The sequence below is a fragment of the Anarrhichthys ocellatus genome, unplaced genomic scaffold (assembly GCF_004355925.1).
Source record: "Anarrhichthys ocellatus isolate YVR2014 unplaced genomic scaffold, GSC_Weel_1.0 scaffold17, whole genome shotgun sequence".
NCBI classification, from domain to species: domain Eukaryota; kingdom Metazoa; phylum Chordata; class Actinopteri; order Perciformes; family Anarhichadidae; genus Anarrhichthys; species Anarrhichthys ocellatus.
The window spans coordinates 1827014-1846010 of record NW_022280047.1 but is presented as its reverse complement, the minus strand read 5'-3'; the positions used below and the strand labels follow the sequence as shown (position 1 = coordinate 1846010).

At 42.6% G+C, this 18997-nt stretch overlaps 2 protein-coding genes across 5 annotated transcripts in view; both read right to left on the bottom strand.

Moving 5' to 3' along the window:
• Positions 1-1745, bottom strand: part of rasgrf2b (Ras protein-specific guanine nucleotide-releasing factor 2b) — a 39739-nt gene extending 37994 nt beyond the window's left edge. Inside the window, exon 1 of one of the 4 annotated variants that reach the window (XM_031856320.1) lies at positions 1069-1745. In XM_031856320.1, coding sequence (XP_031712180.1) covers positions 1069-1344 — 276 coding nt within the window. In that variant the 5' untranslated portion in view covers positions 1345-1745. The remainder of the gene's footprint in view (positions 1-1068) is intronic. The other 3 variants (XM_031856318.1, XM_031856316.1, XM_031856317.1) reach the window with 3 other exon arrangements.
• A 1154-nt stretch (positions 1746-2899) lies between these two features.
• Positions 2900-18997, bottom strand: part of msh3 (mutS homolog 3 (E. coli)) — a 35244-nt gene continuing 19146 nt past the window's right edge. Inside the window, exons 17-20 of the mRNA XM_031856677.1 lie at positions 15548-15734; positions 5570-5702; positions 5191-5359; positions 2900-3449 (exon numbers count right to left, since the gene is read on the bottom strand). Coding sequence (XP_031712537.1) covers positions 3368-3449; positions 5191-5359; positions 5570-5702; positions 15548-15734 — 571 coding nt within the window. The 3' untranslated portion in view covers positions 2900-3367. The remainder of the gene's footprint in view (positions 3450-5190; positions 5360-5569; positions 5703-15547; positions 15735-18997) is intronic.

Here is an 18997-nt window from a genome sequence, read left to right as displayed (position 1 = left end):
ACAGAGCTTTTCTTTAAATAGCAATTCAGATCGCAAGATTTCTAAGGACACTAAATATGCCACACTGCAGTAACTATATGAAGCACCAGACGTGAGTATATTCGACGTAATGTTACAGCCATAAAAACATGGCATCCTGGGAATTTATATTTCATTGAATGTAAAGATGATGTAGATTCATCGCAGTGCTGAATCAAGACAATATTAAATATGCATGTGATAAGTATATATGGTGTAGAATGAAAATGTGTTCTTCAATTTTAAAGCTTGCATGAGGTTAAATGCCTGGAAAGAACCAGTTGCTTCCCACTGTCAGACTCTAAATAAATTTGACTTTGAACTAAGAGGAAATGTCGACCTTCTCTGATTGATCCACATGAGGTGGTGTTCAGAATAACTGGACTAGGTTTGTGATGAAAAGACTATCAGGTTTACACTCATGTTGTAGCAGATTTCATGACCTCAGAGAGAGAGAAAAAACTATCCGAAAGAGTAAAAGAGAGAAATAAATGAATGTGAAAGGACCTGATTTAATATCATTATTTTTTTATTAGGAAGTGGGAAATCTAACTCTTGTACCAGCCTGCGCATCTCTATCTTTGGGGGCTGATCACCTGCTGCTCAGGGGATGATGCACTTGACACTGCAGGACTTGCTGAAACAAGAGGCTGAGCTGCTGCAGCCAGTTCAGTCTGATGCTGCACGAGCCACTTGCTCTTTTTTTTTTCTTCTTTCTTTTTTACTGTAACATGTGCGTCAGTTTGAGCGCAACGACAATTTGCACGTGATTATGGGGACTTTGAAAAAGTTGAACAAAAAAGCGAAAGTCAGTACAAACCTCTGTGGATACCATGGGTTGTATGAAGAACACAACATATTAGCTTGATATTTATCTCACTATAAAGCAACATTATTTGTGATATTACTATACAATCAGTGGCTGCGCCACAATGATGTTATATGCATAAATATAATGCATAGTGTTCTTCGGGCAGATTTTGGGGAAGTTTAGTTTAGTTCAGATTAGATGTGGGAACATTCATCCCCCCGCTCTTTTAAAACTCTCACCTGTTTCTCCAGCGCTTCCTTCCCAGTGGTGGACATCTTGGGCGCCGGTGAGCGCTCGCAGGTGCATCCTTCCAACAGGTAAATCCCGGCAGGTCTCGCGCTCTGCTCGTTCTCGGAGTAGAACAGTATATTCTGGTAGAGGGCGAAGAACTTCTCGTGCCACCGGCTGTTCTCCGCCGTCTTCTTGCTCAGGTAGCCGCGCTTGGTCCCCTCTTTACGCGCGACCGCCGACAGAAACAGCGCGTGCCCTTCGTTGTAGCGGACGCTCTTCTGCATTTTTTGCCGCACGGTTTGGACGAGAGGGGGGGTAAAGAGTGGGACGAGCGGAGCTTTCACCGCGAGTCTATGTTCGCCCGGGGGGGGTTGCGTGTGAACTTTCCCCACCGAGAGACGCGCGGCTTAGCGGTGCCGCGGCGCACCAAAAAGTTGCCCCGCTGACGGGAGCGCTTCTGCAGAGGAACTCATAGTAAAGACGTCCGAGTCCCACAAGCACTAAAATAAATCCATGCTACTCGACAAAAATAAATAAAAAAATACACGCTACTATAAACAAACAAACAAAGCGAGAGGCGTGTCGTTCACAAAGGAGAGAACCCTCAAGTGACAGAATCACAGACCGGATAAAGTGTAATTCTCTCTCTCTCTCTCTCTCTCTCTCTCTCTCTCTCTCGCTCTCGGCGGAATTAAAGGCGGAGCATGAGTTGGTTGTGTGTGTGTGTGTGTGTGTGTGTGTGTGTGTGTGTGTGTGTGTGTGTGTCTTTGAGAGGGAGTGAGAGTTAGAGATGTAATGCATATTTTCTCAGTGGCAAATGTGATTTGTTTCTGCATCATTAATAGCGTTGCATCACAGAGAACATACAAGAAAAAAAAAGATCAATATAACATTCAACCTTTTCACAAAACCCCGAGGTCTACAATTTAAAGCCTCTTCATGTCACAATCTGTTTCCTTCAGGCTTGTTTAAAGGAGAGTATGGCTTTATATGTGAAAAGAGTTGTATAAAACCTATCTCCACCAGAACAGCCTCTTGGACCCCCAACAGTCCGGGTTCAAAGTGGGTCACTCGACTGAGACAGCCCTCCTTGCGGTGACAGTCGCTTCACGCCACGAGCGCTAACTCTCTCTCTCCTCTGTCCTGATTCTCCTGGACCTGTCTGCGGCGTTTGACATTGTGAACCACCAGATCCTCCTCTCCACCCTCGAGGGGATGGGCGTCTCAGGCTCTGCACTCTCCCTGTTTGCATCCTGACAGCTCGATCCTACCAGGTGATGTGGAGGGGGGCCGTGTCGGAACCACGCATGCTGACTACGGGGGTTCCACCAGGTTCAGTCCTGGGCCCCCTTCTCTTCTCGCTCTACACAACATCTCTGGGTTCTGTTATTTGCTCGCAACTACTAGTTTGTAGCACTTATTGTATTCGTAGTAGTTTGTTGCACTTATTGTATTTGTTTGTTTCCGCACTGTACGTTGGCTTTGGTTTATGCTCTTAGATGCTCGTTTAAACAAGGAGATGCACTTATGACTTCTGGTGACTAGTAGTTCTCTTGAATACCTATGTTGAATACACTTATTGTAAGTCGCTTTGGATAAAAGCTAAAAATGACTAATGTAATTTGAGCCACCAGAGGGAGCTGAAAAAAACGCCTTATGCGATGTCACTTGAGGCAACGTCGGTCAGGGCTGAAAACCAAGTTTGGAAATAAAAATAATAAAAACAGGAACTGTGGAGAAAGATGTGATCTTTACAGGCTAGAGACTTAAAGAGACTAGCCGCTACTAGCATAACACCCAGATCGCCAACCAAATTGTCAGCGGCCTATTTGCATTGTGGGTAATGTAGGTATCCACATAGTAACATGAAGAAGGATGCGCAGAGTAAAGAATGCATGATTTTTTATTTTATTGTCGATACTATAGACGTGCTAAATGCTCCATCAGTGGAGTTCTCTTTTAAGATCAAAGGACAGCAGGTGTGACAAGTTTGTCTTTTCTTTTCCTCGTTTAATAACCAAACACACTTGAGCCACATACAGCCTGGTATAGGTCAAATCTAGATCAGCTGGTATTAATTGATATCCTGACAATTAGGTTACAGTACAGACGATGGTGAGAGACAAAACCTGAGTTAAATCCTTTTCTCACACACACTCACTAGCAAAGAGAGCAGCAACAACCACTCTACTCCAATCAATGATGAGTCCTCTCTGGAACACGTTTTTACTTCTGCCTTGTATGTTCTTCTTCCACTGATGGCTGGGTTCTCTCCTCTTCATGGCGTTGACTACTGTTGCGGCGATGTCAAGAGTTTGACTGCAGCCACTCCGTGAGGGACGATCTGTCCGAGATGCTCAAAAGATCTGACAGAAGTTTCTTCTTCTTCCTACAGATAAAGACACAGAAATGTTTTTAAATTAAATATTGTACATATTGTATATCCTTGTGTGAAATGAAATCCTTGTTGTTAACCTCCGACCAGCAGCTCAATTCCTCTGTGTGCGATTATTGTGTGCTCAGCATGGCTTCCCTCCAACAAAAGACAAACATTTCATATAGGAAGGATTACATTGACAGAGAGGTATGGCTGTGTGTTTGTTTGTGTGTGCGTGCCTGCATGTGCGTGCTGACAGATATTTCATATGGTGAGGATTACTTAGGAAGAGGCTTAAGCAGCACTCAACTCCCAGCAGGCTGTCTGTTACAGAGCGAGGAGATGCGGCGTACGAATTTACAGAGATGGAAGACCGTATTTGGAGAAAGTGCAATACGCTGGCGCTTTGACGGGACGAGACTGAGAATTTGCCGTATTCAGCTTCCTAACTCAATCGTAAGCGGGACACCTGTGCCTGGCAGCGTGTGATTCATCCTAATAGAAAAACCTTGTCTACGTCAGCATTTTAAAAATATAGATTTTCTCCTGCGTTCCCTATTAGTGTGCGCTCGTGCATTCCTCTTAATGCTTGGAAAATTCAATTAGCCAAGGGAAAACATGATTTGGACCCAATTGGAAGAAAATATATGACAAAAGTTTGACAAAATGTACTCAATTTGGTTTTAATTAGCAATACCAGCACATTTATATTCATTACAATTGGATTACAACAAATTACGAAAACATTAATTTAAAATCAAAACAATTAAAATATTCTGCTGAAGGAATATTGCACCACGAACACAGCTAACTGAAAGTAGATATTGGCAGTGCACACTACACACCAGCTATATTGAAAAGCGTTCAAGAAACTCTCCAAAGGCACAGGAACTGAATTTTTTTCATCGATGAGAAGGTTTAAAGGAATACTCCAGGATTTAAGTATTAAACTTCCATAAAGTATTGGATTTGTGAGAGACGGATTAAAAAAGTAAACAAAAAATGAAAGCAGCAGAGGCCGACGTAGTCTGACTCCTAGTCTTTAATAGGTCAAGCTCCACAAACATCCTGCATTTCCAACAATGCATCTGGATAGTGTTTATGTAATAAGCTGCATTCAGACCGGAGTGAAAAACTCAGCCCCGATTCATTTGAATGAGGCCAGTCCGTCAAAACAGCGTCAATGCAAAGGGCTCTGGCAAAAAAAAACTAAAAAAACAGGGTCGCCTAGCAAAACATCTGAACCAGGCTCTATATTTACCATGTATTTGTTGACGTTGCATTGTGGCAGTTTACTTTGTAACGTCAACAGCATATGTTTCTACTGTTTACCTTGCGAAAGATCAAATAATTGCATAACTAATTGCTGTGCAGTGTTTTGGCGCCTGATGAGCCTTCAAATTCACAGATCCGTTACTCAATCTGGACTTCCTGGAATTCACTGTCTTAGCGGCACCCTAAGAAACACACCCCAAACAACACAGCCCCTTTGTGTTGTGTTAACGCAGCGCTGTTTTCAGTCTGTATGCCCACACTTGGGCCCTTCCTGCCAGGTAAACTCCCACATCTTTCCCAACTTTTGTTGTTTGTAACGCAGGCTTTACGTTCTAAGTTCTGGAGAGCCACAGAATATATCGTACAAATGTTTCTCACAGTTGTGCTGCCCATGACTAGCAAACTGATCTTTGTGTGTAAAATGAGTTATGTGCCCCTTTAAGTAATGGTCACAGGGTAACATGCGTGTTCACTGTACCTCCTGGCGTTGACCGTGCTCTCCAGCTCTCTGGCTTTGCGTGCAGCAGTGTGTAGTATGTGGTCTGGGATGTCAGCCAATCGGGCGACATTCAGGCCGTAGCTCCGCCCTGCAGCTCCTTCAGTTAACTGGTAGAGGAAAGTGATGAACTCTGGCTCAACCTCTCCATCTGTCACCATATACACACACACACACACACACACACACACACACACACACACACACACATACACACACATATACACGTCGATACATTAAAATATCCAACTGCCAAGAGATGATGATTTACAAATTGCCAAAGTAAGATTGTTCTAGATTGACCAGCAAGGCAACAATCAAACCCCCAAAAAAGCATTTTCATATGCTCACACAGACATACCGTCAGTGTCAGCGGCGATGTCAGGTTCATTGAGTAGGAAAGCCATGTGGTAGTTGGACACATGTTCAGGATACGCCCGCTCCAGCTCACACAGAGGAGGGTAATGGGTCACAAACAGGGTGAGGGCTTTCACCTAAGAAGAGGAAGGAGGAGAAAGAAGTGTTAACATTTTGATGCCAGGTCGAAAAAGCTGCCAGAGACTGTGTGTGCTAGGCTTTTCTAGATGTTAAGGATCAGGAAAACTGCAGGTCAGCCAGGTGTGGATACGATCTGTACATTGTGTGGACATTGGTGAGAAAATATCCAGCGCGGCTATAGGAAGCAGTCGCTGCTCTATAGCAGCCTGCCAGAGAAACTCGTCACTTCTGTTGTCTCCGACAGTCGGAGACGTCTCTCTGGTGGGTAAAAGTAAGAAAAGTAAGTACAGGCTGTACAGTAACATCGCTCGTGGTGACCCTCCACCTGCTATGTTTTTTTTTTTTCTGACAATAGATCTACCACCTTCCCACCTACTCACCAGCTTTGCAGAGTGCCTGTGAAAAAAAATACGATCTGATCGCAGTGTGCACAAAATGCAGGCAAGAAAATCATATCAAAACTGCAGTAAACGTTAAGGCACTGGCGTTGTACTTGTCATATCCATCTGTTGAACACACCCGGATGCTTATTGCATTTCATCAACAAGGAGTCAGAGAGGTCCTGTTGATTGAATAATGATCACGTATGAAAATCAATGAGCCAAGGTCCCATAAAACGCAGCGATGAAACAGAAACACTCATAAACAAGGTGAAGTCATTAACACAAAATAAACAAACCTAACAATCTAAAGCCATGCTAGTGGCTCTGTGAGGCTCGTGCTCTCAATAACGATGCTTACATGCTGAAGTGTAAGGTAATGTTAGCATGTAACGCTTTAGCATGTCAGCATGCTAATATCTGCTAATTAGCACAAAGTACACCTAAGGCTGATGGGAATGTCATTAGTTTTAGTATGTTTATTAAAGTCACTGTGAGGAACTTTTAACTGGTTATGAAACAGTTTAATACTGGTGCCTCTATATGACCTCCATAAGTAAACACTTTGCTTGAGGTCTTTCTAAAAGGACTCTGGAAAACACTAATCACACAAAATGAAAGTTACTTGTAGTTGCTTTATATATTGCAATAAATATGAAAATATTTTTGACCTGATGACAGCATCAGTTATTACAGTTCATCTTGAGGAGGACATAACGGTCTTTCTTAAACTACATGCCCTCCCATCCAGTCTTCGGAACCCATCGGGTATCAATCTGACGACGGATGAGCCTCTGGGGGCAAGGGGCTACATTTTCTGTGGATCCGGTGTAGCCGGCGGATATCTGGGCCAAGACTTTCCTTTTGCATGCGCTGCTCATTGCGAGACCGGAGTTAGAGCTGAGAGACGACATGTACGACCGGATTGTTTCACAATTGGCCAGTTTACAAGCAAATTTTAAACCGATCAAAAGCTTACATGGTTATCAGATGGTAGGTTCCCAGATTGCATTTCGGTCAATGCGTTCCACCTCTTTTGCTCTCCACACGACTGTTTATCTCCATTCAACCAACGCCTGCTTTAACAGGATTGATCCACGCCACTCGGCCTACAAACGGAAATGTCTTGACACAAGTTAGTGGTTTTCAACCTGGGGTTCGGGATCCCAACAAGGGGTCATGAGATGACTCTTAGGGGCCGCCAGATAAGAACTAGGGCAGGAGATAATGAAAAACAAAATTCAGCTGCACAAAATGATTATGCAACGTGAGCATGTAGTCTGTTTCAAGGGATCATAAGTATATGTGGATTTATATTAATCATGGCGACCACTGTGATATTTCAGTGGATAAGTGGAAGCTTTGACCTGCTGGTGGCAGTGGAGGAAAAGTCAGCAAAGTCAATGGGATACATCCTCTGGGGCCCATGAATGCGTGTTCAAAACCTCATGGCCGTCCCTCCAATGAGTGTTGAGATACTTCAAAAGGTGGACCAGCCAACAGACAGACACTGTTATGCCATGAGAAAAAAGAAAAATCTGCAAAGCCATGAGAATATAAAAAAAGCCTTAAAAAGTACAACAACAATATAATTATTATGTATAGTAAACATTGAGATCTTGATTCAATTCTACTAAATGTGTTTCTTTTCTTCTCTGTAAATAATAATTATATTATTTCTTCAGCCTTATAACAAAAAAGAGAAGTAGGCGGGAAAAAAACAACAGAAAGATAAAGGAGATAAAGTGACACATATACCAAATGGTAGGTATCATAACAAATGTTGCATTATGTAACACCGTCTGTGTTACCACAACTAAGCAAAAGTTGTCTCTGGAATAACAAAGAGCATCTACAGCTACCGTACTTTGGCCCAGAGTTACTTAACTGCCTCCGTACCCTGCAGTGTGCTGAGCTTTGTGGATATTACCCACCAGAGCAAACGCATACATACAGTATTGATGAAATAAAGCTGGATTAAATATTTCAAGGTTAGTATCAATAAACACTATGTCTGATGATGACAGTATCGATAGCAAAGAGTGTGTGAGCTCTCGTGTTTTACATCATCGCAGCAGACAGGCGGCTGCAGAACGCGCTCGGTCTTAGAAAGGTCACCCGTCACTAGTAATACCTCCCTCTGAAAGAGACGTGCATGGTGACTCCCACATGCCTTAAATAAAGACACACAGACCTGCACACCTGTATGGCCGCACATACAAACACACACACACACACATAAGCTACTTCAATCATTCCTGTCCACCTACACCGAAAGGTAAAAAAAAAAGCAGAGCGTGCTTCCTTGATAATGTGCTGATTAGGCGCTAATGGCAGCTCATTACCAAACCACCCTGGGTGAGGTGACAGCCGTGTTCTGCAGAGCGTGACAACCTGATGTCAGTGCTGAAACAATTAATCAATTAATCGTTTAGTCAGCAACCAGAAAATTCATCGGGGGCAATTTTGATGATCAGATAATTGTTTGAATTATGTAAAAACAATCAGCTGGTGCCAGAATCTATGATCTTGCACATCCATATCTATAGAGTGGGTTTGAGTTAATAAGCAGTTTAAAAACATTCTTTGCAGTTCAATTAAATAAACCTGAATTTTTCTTTCGTCTTGTCTGTACAGTTTGTTTATCAGAGATATTTAACTGAAAACATCTGACTGCTTTAGTATGAAACAACGCTGATGAGAGCTGTGAAACCATAGCCCGTACAGGAAGTAGACATAGTCAACTTGACGTCACTTATTGGTTCGTGGACTGCCGTTTGAAGCCTTGAGTTTGAGAGGGTGGAGCTAAGAACACGCTGAAAAAGACATTTTTAGCCAACCAAAATGCTACAATTAACTTTCATGAACTGATAACACACTGTGAAAGGGTTAAAGTTGTATACTTTAGGACGGGACAGCACAATCACAAGGCAGCCCCTCCCTAAAACAAACCCTGTTTTATGGTCTCTCTGACTCTAAATAAACCTTAATTTCCTAAATGTATTACTAGTATTGAAGACTTGAAACTAGAGATTGAGAACATAAACTCATGTTTACAATGTTTCCTGAGGTAATAAATCAAGTCAGAAATAGAGTCATTTCCTCATAGACTTCTATACGAACAGACTTATTTTTGAAACAAGTAGAGTCGCCCCCTGCTGGCTATTAGGAAGATTGCAAGTTCAGGACACTTCCATATTGGCTTCACTTTTCAGAACCGGAGGTTGGCGATTGTGTGAGACTGACCCTAAACACTAACTCTGCAGGCTAGAATAACAAAACAATGAGCTGAAAGACATTAAACGTCTCCGTAGGCTGGTGGGGAACTGAAGGGTCAATTGATAATTCTCTGCCGGTTTGCCTATACAAGCAACACCTCGTCATTTGATCCGATGTTAATTAAAAAATTGGTGAAGTTACGTTAATTGATTGGGAAATAAAAAACTAGCTGGAGCCCTAGAAGAAACGTTACTGAAGGCCTAGTGATTGTCTGTTGAGATATGATCCAGGTTTAATGGTGTGTGTGATTTTAAATTTCCCAATCCTCCAAGATGATTATGATATAGACGAAAACATAAGATTGGGGTTGAGTCTGGGACTTGAAAAAGCAGAAATATCTATAAATATCCACTCCTAATGTAAGCTGAAATGTGCTGCATGTTTATAAACAGATTCTTGGAGCGCTCAGACATTAAGGAGGCCTGTCCAGATGGGACAGGCTGTGTGTTCGGCTCACTTGATATGCAGGTTCAAATAGAAACAGCATGTCTGACAGACATGACTGCCGATCGGCCACATGCCCGTGGATAACACTTTCCCTGCATTGTGTCACCTCGTCCACCTCCTCCTCTCCTGTAATACGTCTCAAATTGGTGTCAGTTTCACTGTACACCTGTAGAGATGCGTTGTCAAAGTGTATGTGCACATGCAAGTGTGCTTTCCACCCGGTGATCTGATCCCGAGGAAAAAGGCCGGAGGGGTCAACACCACTATTGTCGTCTCTCTGTCTTGTCCCTTCTCTCTATCCAATTAGACACAAATCTAATTCCGACTCAAGTCAACACCCTCTGTTCTCTCGCCTCACAACGAACAAGGCTCTCGCTGAGATGCTGTGTGTGTGTGTGTGTGTGTGTGTGTCACCAGACCTTTGACTTTGGCTGCGAGTCAATCTCGTTCTCTCCCTGGCCTAAGTGATCTGAGTCAGGGTCAGTGACAGGTGCGCAGGTGATGGCCTTTCCTTTAGATGATACTGTGTCTCTTGTTTGTAGGACTGACTGTTTAGGATGCCGACATAGACCAGCGCTTAAGGGCACTTTCGGAGGGAAAAATGATACACTGGCCTTTTAGAAACGAATGTCAATTGTCCAATTATGTCCCCGCCCCTGAAAAAAATCTGCTGGTCGTGGTGCAGCAGTTATATATGGTCAAATGATTACTATGACTGTTAACATATTTTAATTGGCCAACTATTCTAAGGGAAGTAGACCTACTGGCATGACTATGCAAGTAAAGAATAATATTTTAAATGGTCAGCATCCCTTGATATATAGCTGTAAGAATAGCAAACATGGACATATACAACGTTTTATATGTTGAGGCGACATTAATTAAGTATAATCAATAAAGTTTCATGGTCAGTTGATGCAGCATAGTAATCTATTTCACAGGGCAGAGCTGGAAACCTAAGTAGCAATAGAAGCGAAAACTGCTTGAATTTACAATTTGTTTTAATTTGATGATTAAAAAATATGTATAAATAATTATGCACTCCTCCACCTAGTTTGCTCATTTTTGATAACTGGTATAAGATGATAAAAAACAAAACAGATGTATATATATATTGCAACGTTGTTTTTTGTTGGTCAGTCAGTTTTTGCCTTCATGGAGGTTTTGATCAGCGGAGTTTGGAGTAGAAATTTGAGTTTTATTGGATTGGCAAATTTGGCAATTTTATTTCATCCCAATTAGTGGGAACAGGATGCTCTTCTCTGTTTGTTATTCAACAAGTGGGAAAAAGGACACCGAACAGATTTAACAATTTGATTTAGAGAACTTGCACTTTTTCAGTCACACAACAGTCAGTGTTAGAAAGTAAGTTCTGAGAAGAAAGCAGGCAAGCTGTGCCCGTGTCCGTGCCAGCATGAAGAGAACTATTGTTTAGACTTCTGACTAACTTGTCCTTATTCATGTCAGAATCACAAATCAAGGGGATGAAACGAATAGTTGATTTTTTTTATTTTGATTTAAATTATTGTTCACAGAATATGATGAACATTTTATACTTTTAGCTTCTCAAAGTGTGAGGATTTGATATGATTGTAAATTTTATATCTCTGGGCTGTTAACTCTCGGTCGAACACTATAAGCAGCAAGACATCTGGAATCTGGGAAATTATAATGGGCATGTTTTACTATTTGACATTGTTTTAGACAAAATAATTAATCAATAAATCTTGCAAAGAAATAAGCAGATTAATGGATAAAATAATCATTACTAGCAGCCCCATACAAATCACTCAACGTTGAGTTCTACTAGAAGCAATATCACGTAGGAAAAGTTTATTTACCAATAATTTGCAGTCACAAAAAGAACACAGAATGAAATGACTATGACAATTGCCACATAATGTAAATGAACAAATGATGAATGAAAGTGATGTCACACCATCAGACACGGTCCTTTGCAGGGCTTCAGCTGAACATGCACAGCCAACATTTTGTAACTACGGGGACGGGGATTGGCAGAAAAAAACAACATAGTTTCGGCGTCTGGTCCGTCTTCTCCGCATACCACCAACGAATCTAGCAAGAAAACACACTGATAATCTACTATAAAAGATATAAATGATATAGGTGCTTCTGATGCATGCTTGCCAACGTTTTTTCTTTCTTCTCCCTCTCCCTTCTGTTCTCCTTGAGTTTCAATTCCCCCCGATCTCCTCAGAGCATATCTATGAATGAGGGACAGCCTCCACACAGCTCTCAACATGGAGAGGGCTATCAGCTAACGGGGCTAATAGCAGTACAAACACACACACAGAGGGAGAGCGACTTCATTCCCTGCTCAGGTAGATATCGCTCCACTGTATCTAGCGTGTAAAGCAAATAGCTGTTTGATGCCGTATTAATGTTCTTGCCATAGCTCGAACAAAAGACAAAGGAATGAATGCCATCACAGTGAGTTGAGAGAAAAGACTGACTGGCATTCTCCTCTGTGTGCCGCATTCGAGTACAGAGCAGAAAGAGAGCAGTGCAGAGTCAGTGGAGCAGACCCGGGTCTTCGCGGGAGCTTTGTGCATCAGCTTGAGCACATCAGACCATTTACGCCCACGTGGAGCGATGCAAATGTACCCATTAGTGTGCAGCCAAAAGTGAGTTCTAGTGAGTCCAAGTGTAAAGCTGGGACTGATTCTGCCTGTTTGTTTAGTTTTTTTTACAGAGCAGTATTACAAAGATTATGCAGTCGCATGCAAGCGGCGAGCGATGTTTAGTGATGAGCTTAGTGTGAAACTAAATACAGGACCTGCTGTTGGCGTGAATAAAAGTGAGAGTCTGAGTGAGTCTGACAGTGAGTAATGGCTAAAGAAGAGGACAGCATGAGGTCACAGCTAGAAGCCGAGTCGTGTGCCGGTCGTGATTTCACCGGAAGTTGTTTTTTTGTGGTCCTCGCTCCTTCCTGATTTTCTGTTTCATTTTCTCTTCCTGCGTCAAGGCTGTTTCTTTTATCGAGTGGTGTTATGAAAGCCATCTACATTATCAACTACCTCTCAGGTGAGTGCCGCGGGGGGGAAAGGTTCATCACCATGGCAACCGAGCCACAGGAGGAGCAGTCTGACTCTTGACGCCAACAGTCGAGTTTGGCGAGGAGGAAGGAGAGGAGGACGAGTAGGAGGAAGAGGAGGGAGCGTGAAAGACTGAGCGGGTCGGCCTGTACCGAGGAGGCCTCAGCACAGCAGAACTTCTTTTGTTTGTCTTTCCTTTAATAGCAAGGCTTCTCTGACAAATCAATGCTGTTATACAACAGGTAGTTAGAGAGCTTCCTCCTCCTGCCAGCAGCAGCTGCATTAGCTGCTACTTACACATTTTCATTCTACGTTTTCCAGCAGGATTACATAACAACCACGATTCTGTCCAAAGATTAATGTGGAACTGTCTAAACATGAAAACTGGAAGGAGCTTTTCAAAGATAAATGTTTATTCGTCTATATTTGAACAGGGGTAACTCAGGGCAATTTGGACCCTTTTTGACTGAGGCCTTGGAAAACAGAAAATAAACAAATACCAGCTCTCACAGATTGGATGCAGCTTGTACGCTTTGATTATCCAGAAGGCAGCAGTGGAGTACGTATACTTTAATGGTAAAACTCCAGAAACCCATCAATGGTACCAGTCACTGAGCTGCACCCTCTGCCTCATGCTTTCACAACTGCCAGGAGGCCGCGAATATAGAATCAATGTTTTTTTTTGTAGCTCACAGTTCCTCAAGTGCGAGATTACATTTTGTGCTCCCTGAGGTCGGCGTGGACCATCTGAGTTGATAAATCCTTTGGCCCGAGAGAAGCGACAGCCCTGACGGCACTAATACCAGCAGCTGCAGGATTTCCTCCGGGTGAAGCGAGCACTTCCAGGATCCAATAATTAAAAGTTGGATTTGTCTAATCTTTAAAATTGCATTGTTCATATTTGGCTGTTAAGTCACAGAAGCGGCAGTGTTTTTAGTGGCTTCCGCTGTCACTGCAGGACACACTGCGTGTCAATTGACATGAAAAGTGACCGTGCAGAAAAATAATGGGTAATAATAGATCATTACGGGATATTCTTTGATTTATTTATTATATTCATCCTATTTTAGTCTTCACAAACTCTTTAGAATCATTTGTCCGTTTGCTGCTTCATTATGTTCTCCAGCTAGTCCACCAGCTGCTGCAGGAAATTAAGTTGATAAGAGCAGCCCCCAAAAACCAAAACTAGGACCCAAAATAGGCTAAAAGACTCCATAGAGCTGAGGGGTACTGCATAGTTCATTACAGCAAGTGATACCTTTCACATTACATGTGTGATTTGATCAATTGTGAACAATGATTTGATTAGTGCATCTTTTGGGGATTCTTTTTACTGACTTGTCAAAGTGTACAGAGACTGTCTGGGTAATGTTGTTGAATGTGTGTTTAACATTTTTGACATAATATCTAACAGCAGGTATAAATCTATATGGTGTTATTTGACAGGCAAATTAGAAAACATCTAACGGGAACGAACCGGTTTTTACACTATACAAAATTCAGAAGAAGTGTAAATAGCTAAGAAAATGAACAGCTGTGTGTATTAATTGATGCCACAACCTCAAACACGCAACCCCAAGTCAAACTGTAATAATGGGTGTTCTGTGCTCATGGCATTAATTGTTTGTTCAACACAAAGTACTGTAAATTCTCTACAAGGGGACAACGATTGACTCGCCAATGTCTAATGGTATCGATTACCCCGATAAACACCACCCTCCCCTCTCGTTCTCTCAGGGTACCACTGGTCTGTTGAAAATGGAGATACGCAACATTGTGCAACACCGAATGGGGCTCCTGACTGCGCCAGTACACATAATCCCACCAGAACGAACACACACACACACACAGACACACACACACACACACACACACACACACACACACACACACACACACACTCGGAGGAACACCGATTCCAAGCACTCGCAGCTGGAGAGCCCCACATGTCTCCAGCACTGCCTCGGCTGCTGGCTAAGATTGTACACTTCTGCTTTCCGTACGCATCATTTTAACGACGGCTTCCAGAAAATAAGCAGGAAACATATGATCAGACACCTACAGACACACATGGTCCATTGAGAGTGCAAAAGTGGACATTGGACAACCTGTCATCAGCCTCGATTATGTGGGCGTTTCATGAGTTTCAAATGAGGCATGCCGCAGCACAACATACGTCTTGAACACCTTGACACTAGGGCTCTCTCTCTCTCTCTCTCTCTCTCTCCGTTTTTCCATTGCAGCTTGCACTCCAACACATTATTAACATTATAGATCAAGATTATCCACAACTCTGCTCAGTCTTCGAGAGCTGCTCTGCTGCCGAAACCCCTCTGGAGCCTCGTCTTCCTCTCTCTCTGCCAAACAAACCATCACGGCAGTCCGCAGAGCGCACAAGCTCATACGCACAGGTGCATGTGCGCACGTACACACACACCTCTTTAAGCCATTAGCTTGATGGTTAATTTGGGCTGGTTTCAAGATCCAGCAACAAGACGAATATGTGTGTTTGACAACAGGGTATATTTCAACTATTAGGTATATCACACTAATTGTTACTCAATAGTCCCATCAGTGCCTTCCCTCTCGTTTCTCGTCTCCATTTCTTCCCTCTTTAAGTCGTTTTTTCCCCCATGTCAGCAGTACAGAGTGTCCTTTCACAAACACACACACACTTACATCTCTGATGAAGTACTCCAGGGTGGCATAGGCGATGGCGATCCCATCGTGGGTGCTCGTTCCCCGTCCCAGTTCATCGAGGATGACTAATGAACGTTCGGTTGCGCGAAAAATGATCTCCGAGGCTTCGGTGAGCTCTTCCATGAACGTACTGCGGCCTTTGTAAATGTTGTCTGAAGCCCCCATCCTGATGATCACACAAAAGGAAAAAAGTGACAAGTCAGAGGTCAAAGGTGAAAGGGTGAGAGAGAGTTATGCACAATCATTTCAGACTGATTGCGTTGTCTGTTTTCAGGGTTAGATTGAAAGTTTTCCGTCATACTTTGACCCCTTTTATAGCTTTAATTTTGAGCTCCTTTAATAGAAACAAAATACACATTTACAGATGGCCTTGATGCAGTCATTGTTTGCATGCAACAAAGTTGGAAAAAATGAATTTCTTCTGTTTCAGAAAGCTGTGGAACGTTTTGATAAAACTCACCGATGGAAATAATGCAGGGTGGATCGTCTACATTTTAAAGCAACAGTACACGTTGCATGCAGTAAGAAATAAATTAAATTAACAATGCAAAAGTGCCATTTTCATAAGTTGTAGTCATGAAGCAAAAACATTATTGTAAATACTAAAACACAGAGAAGTACTAGAAGGCCAGAATCATCTAATTATTTTTGATTTGGGAATAATTTGTTTTCAGAATTCATGTCAATGCCTCGATTATAAAAATGCCACCTGTGGTTTGGATTCATTCTTTTTTAGATTTTGTGTATTTCTTCCACAAACTCAGTGAACCTGCTCCTCCTCTTCTCCTTCCACAACTACATACACACCGAGAAAAGAAGAGGTGAGATGGAAAAGGGAAGCGTGTGAACAAAGTGAGAGAAAGAAACTATAACACCGCGAGGTTCCTTTTTCTAAACCAAGCAGAAGAACAAGAGGGAAGTCAACCTGCAGCTGCAGGGCACGGGGGTGACGGTGCCGTTCTCTCGTGTGTCACATATGTCACAGTCTGACCTCCAGGCCTCAACATTATGCTCTTTTGAAGAGGCCACGTTCAATTCTCAACATTGTTTCCACGACTTGTGAAACTCTGCTTACAAATGTGTCTTCTCTTCTGAGGTTAATTGTGTTTAACATCCAGCCATTTGTGAAATTCCTCCAGGTTTTATTTTCTAATTAATCAGGATTTATCCTCATTCAGCCTGAAGCGTCGCAGATTAAAAAAATATTTAAAAAAAACAGTAAATAAAAAATGATTCTGCAACACTAACATGCCCCAAGAAATAAAAAAAGAATAATCTTGCAGCACCATCAATCGTTTATTCGCTTTGCATCCATTTTGTCATAAACAGAACGGATGCAGACTTCCAAATGTTATTTTATGTCCATGAAACTCATCAATGTCAACATTCATTGAAACTAAAACCTTGATGTGTTTTTTTTGGGCCAGTTTGGGTTTTATTTTTGAACTGAGCAGGTGCTCCAGAAGGGGTAGCTGGACTAATGTGAACAAAATGATGTGGACGCCTCCCTCCAGAACCATCGACATTAATCTGCTGCTATAAACTCCTTATACAGGAACACCAACATATTCTTGCGTGAGGCCCAACGTGTGATGAGAAACAACACTTACTGCACAGCCGAGACTGCATGTAATGACTGCATTGACAAATACTTCAAGCATAAGTATTGTTGATGATGTTGCACCGTCGCTGGAGGCAAAACTTTAAAGGCTATGGTGACAGAAGATCAAAAAGTGGAACGAGACTACCTTGAACACTTTTGATGTTGCCAACCGTCGAGACCGCGTCAAAAGATATCACCGATTACAGAGACACAATGACAACACGTTGACTTCTTTACACGCCTCACAGCCCGTTTGAAAGCACTGATACAGAATGACAGACGGAGCTGGGACTCCAGCTGGATCACAGATGCCCCGCCAGTCAGCTTTTTTTCTCACCTCCAAATCTGTCTTTTTCCCGCCTAGGTTGTCCTTCAACATAGCGCCATGTTATCAATGAACCACCGACAGGACCCCCAGCACACCAGTTACCACGGCTACGCCACACGCCACATCGGAGAGGGGTGTGGCCGACATGCTGCTGCATTTCATTTGCCAATTTCTAGTTTGTGCGAGGGCATGTATGCTAAGGCTCAGGGGGGATTATGACAATCAGATCTATACTGCGTGGCAGGAAGGACAGACGAAAAGATGGAGCGGCCTTCACACCACTGATGAGTGGACGTACAGCAACACACACACACACACACACACACACACACACACACACACACACTACCAGCTGGCTGTCCCGCTGCTCTGCATCCAGGTCCTCGTTCCCGCCAAATAAAACGATCCTGAAAATAGAGTCATTCATCATCACCGGCTCACACCTCTCCGGAACACACGATTAGCCACATTTCAAGTGTATTTCTGGAACTCAAGATGAATTTGTTGCTCTCAGATTGCCCAGTTATTTTACCTATTTGTACCTAATGACATCACTCTAATACAATATCAAAACTTCTTGTTTTTTTGGGAAAAAACGAAACAAAATCAAAGCCCCCAAAGAGAAAAAAAGTTGCATGGAGGAGCTGTGAATGGAGTTTAGTCTGGTTTCTTCAATGACAACGGCTGTCCTAAAGAAATTAAGGCTTTGCACGTCCTCTCAACCTGTTGCATCCTATGTTTTACTGATAACAGACAGAGAAGGTAAAAACACATTAACACCATTAGGTATAATAACATGAGCCAAGAACATCACGCAAAGCTGTTTTTGATTGTTTCGTGATTGGATTTTGCCTTCAAAGCTTGACTTTCTTTTGTTTTATTGACAATACATTTTTCTTGTTGTACTCCGTGTACTGAAGCTAATTGATCAGCAAAATCAGTTATCTTATTTTCTGATACTTATGTTTGGTTTGTTCAGCCTTTGTTGCTCCACTGATCCTGTGAGAGTTTAAATTGCAGTTTATTTACTTTTTAAACGTCGCCTACAAGATGGCACAAGCACTCTGACGCTGCAGCGCCATAACAACTCCATTTAGGATGCGACGTTCTTCCACACCGCTGTAGCTGATGATGTCACACGGCGACCCGTAGGCCCCGACGCACTCACAACAGTTTGTGAGGTCTTTCTGGGTATGAGCCACATTTCTGGGCCCCAAAAGAAAAGAGAGAAAAAATAAAATCTCACTGCATTTTCTGAGAGGAGGGGAGCTCGTGGAAGACTTTAGTAAAACACGCATAATCACTGCTACGAGTCCATGGCCGATTAAAAGGTCCTTTTCAAAAACGCTGTTTTCCATTCTGCTTCCTCTGGCTGTTTCCATAACAACCATGAAGGGATGGAAGAATGTGCTCTATAACCTTCAGGACTCAATGCCGACAATAAAACACACACACACACACACACACACACACACACACACACACACACACACACACA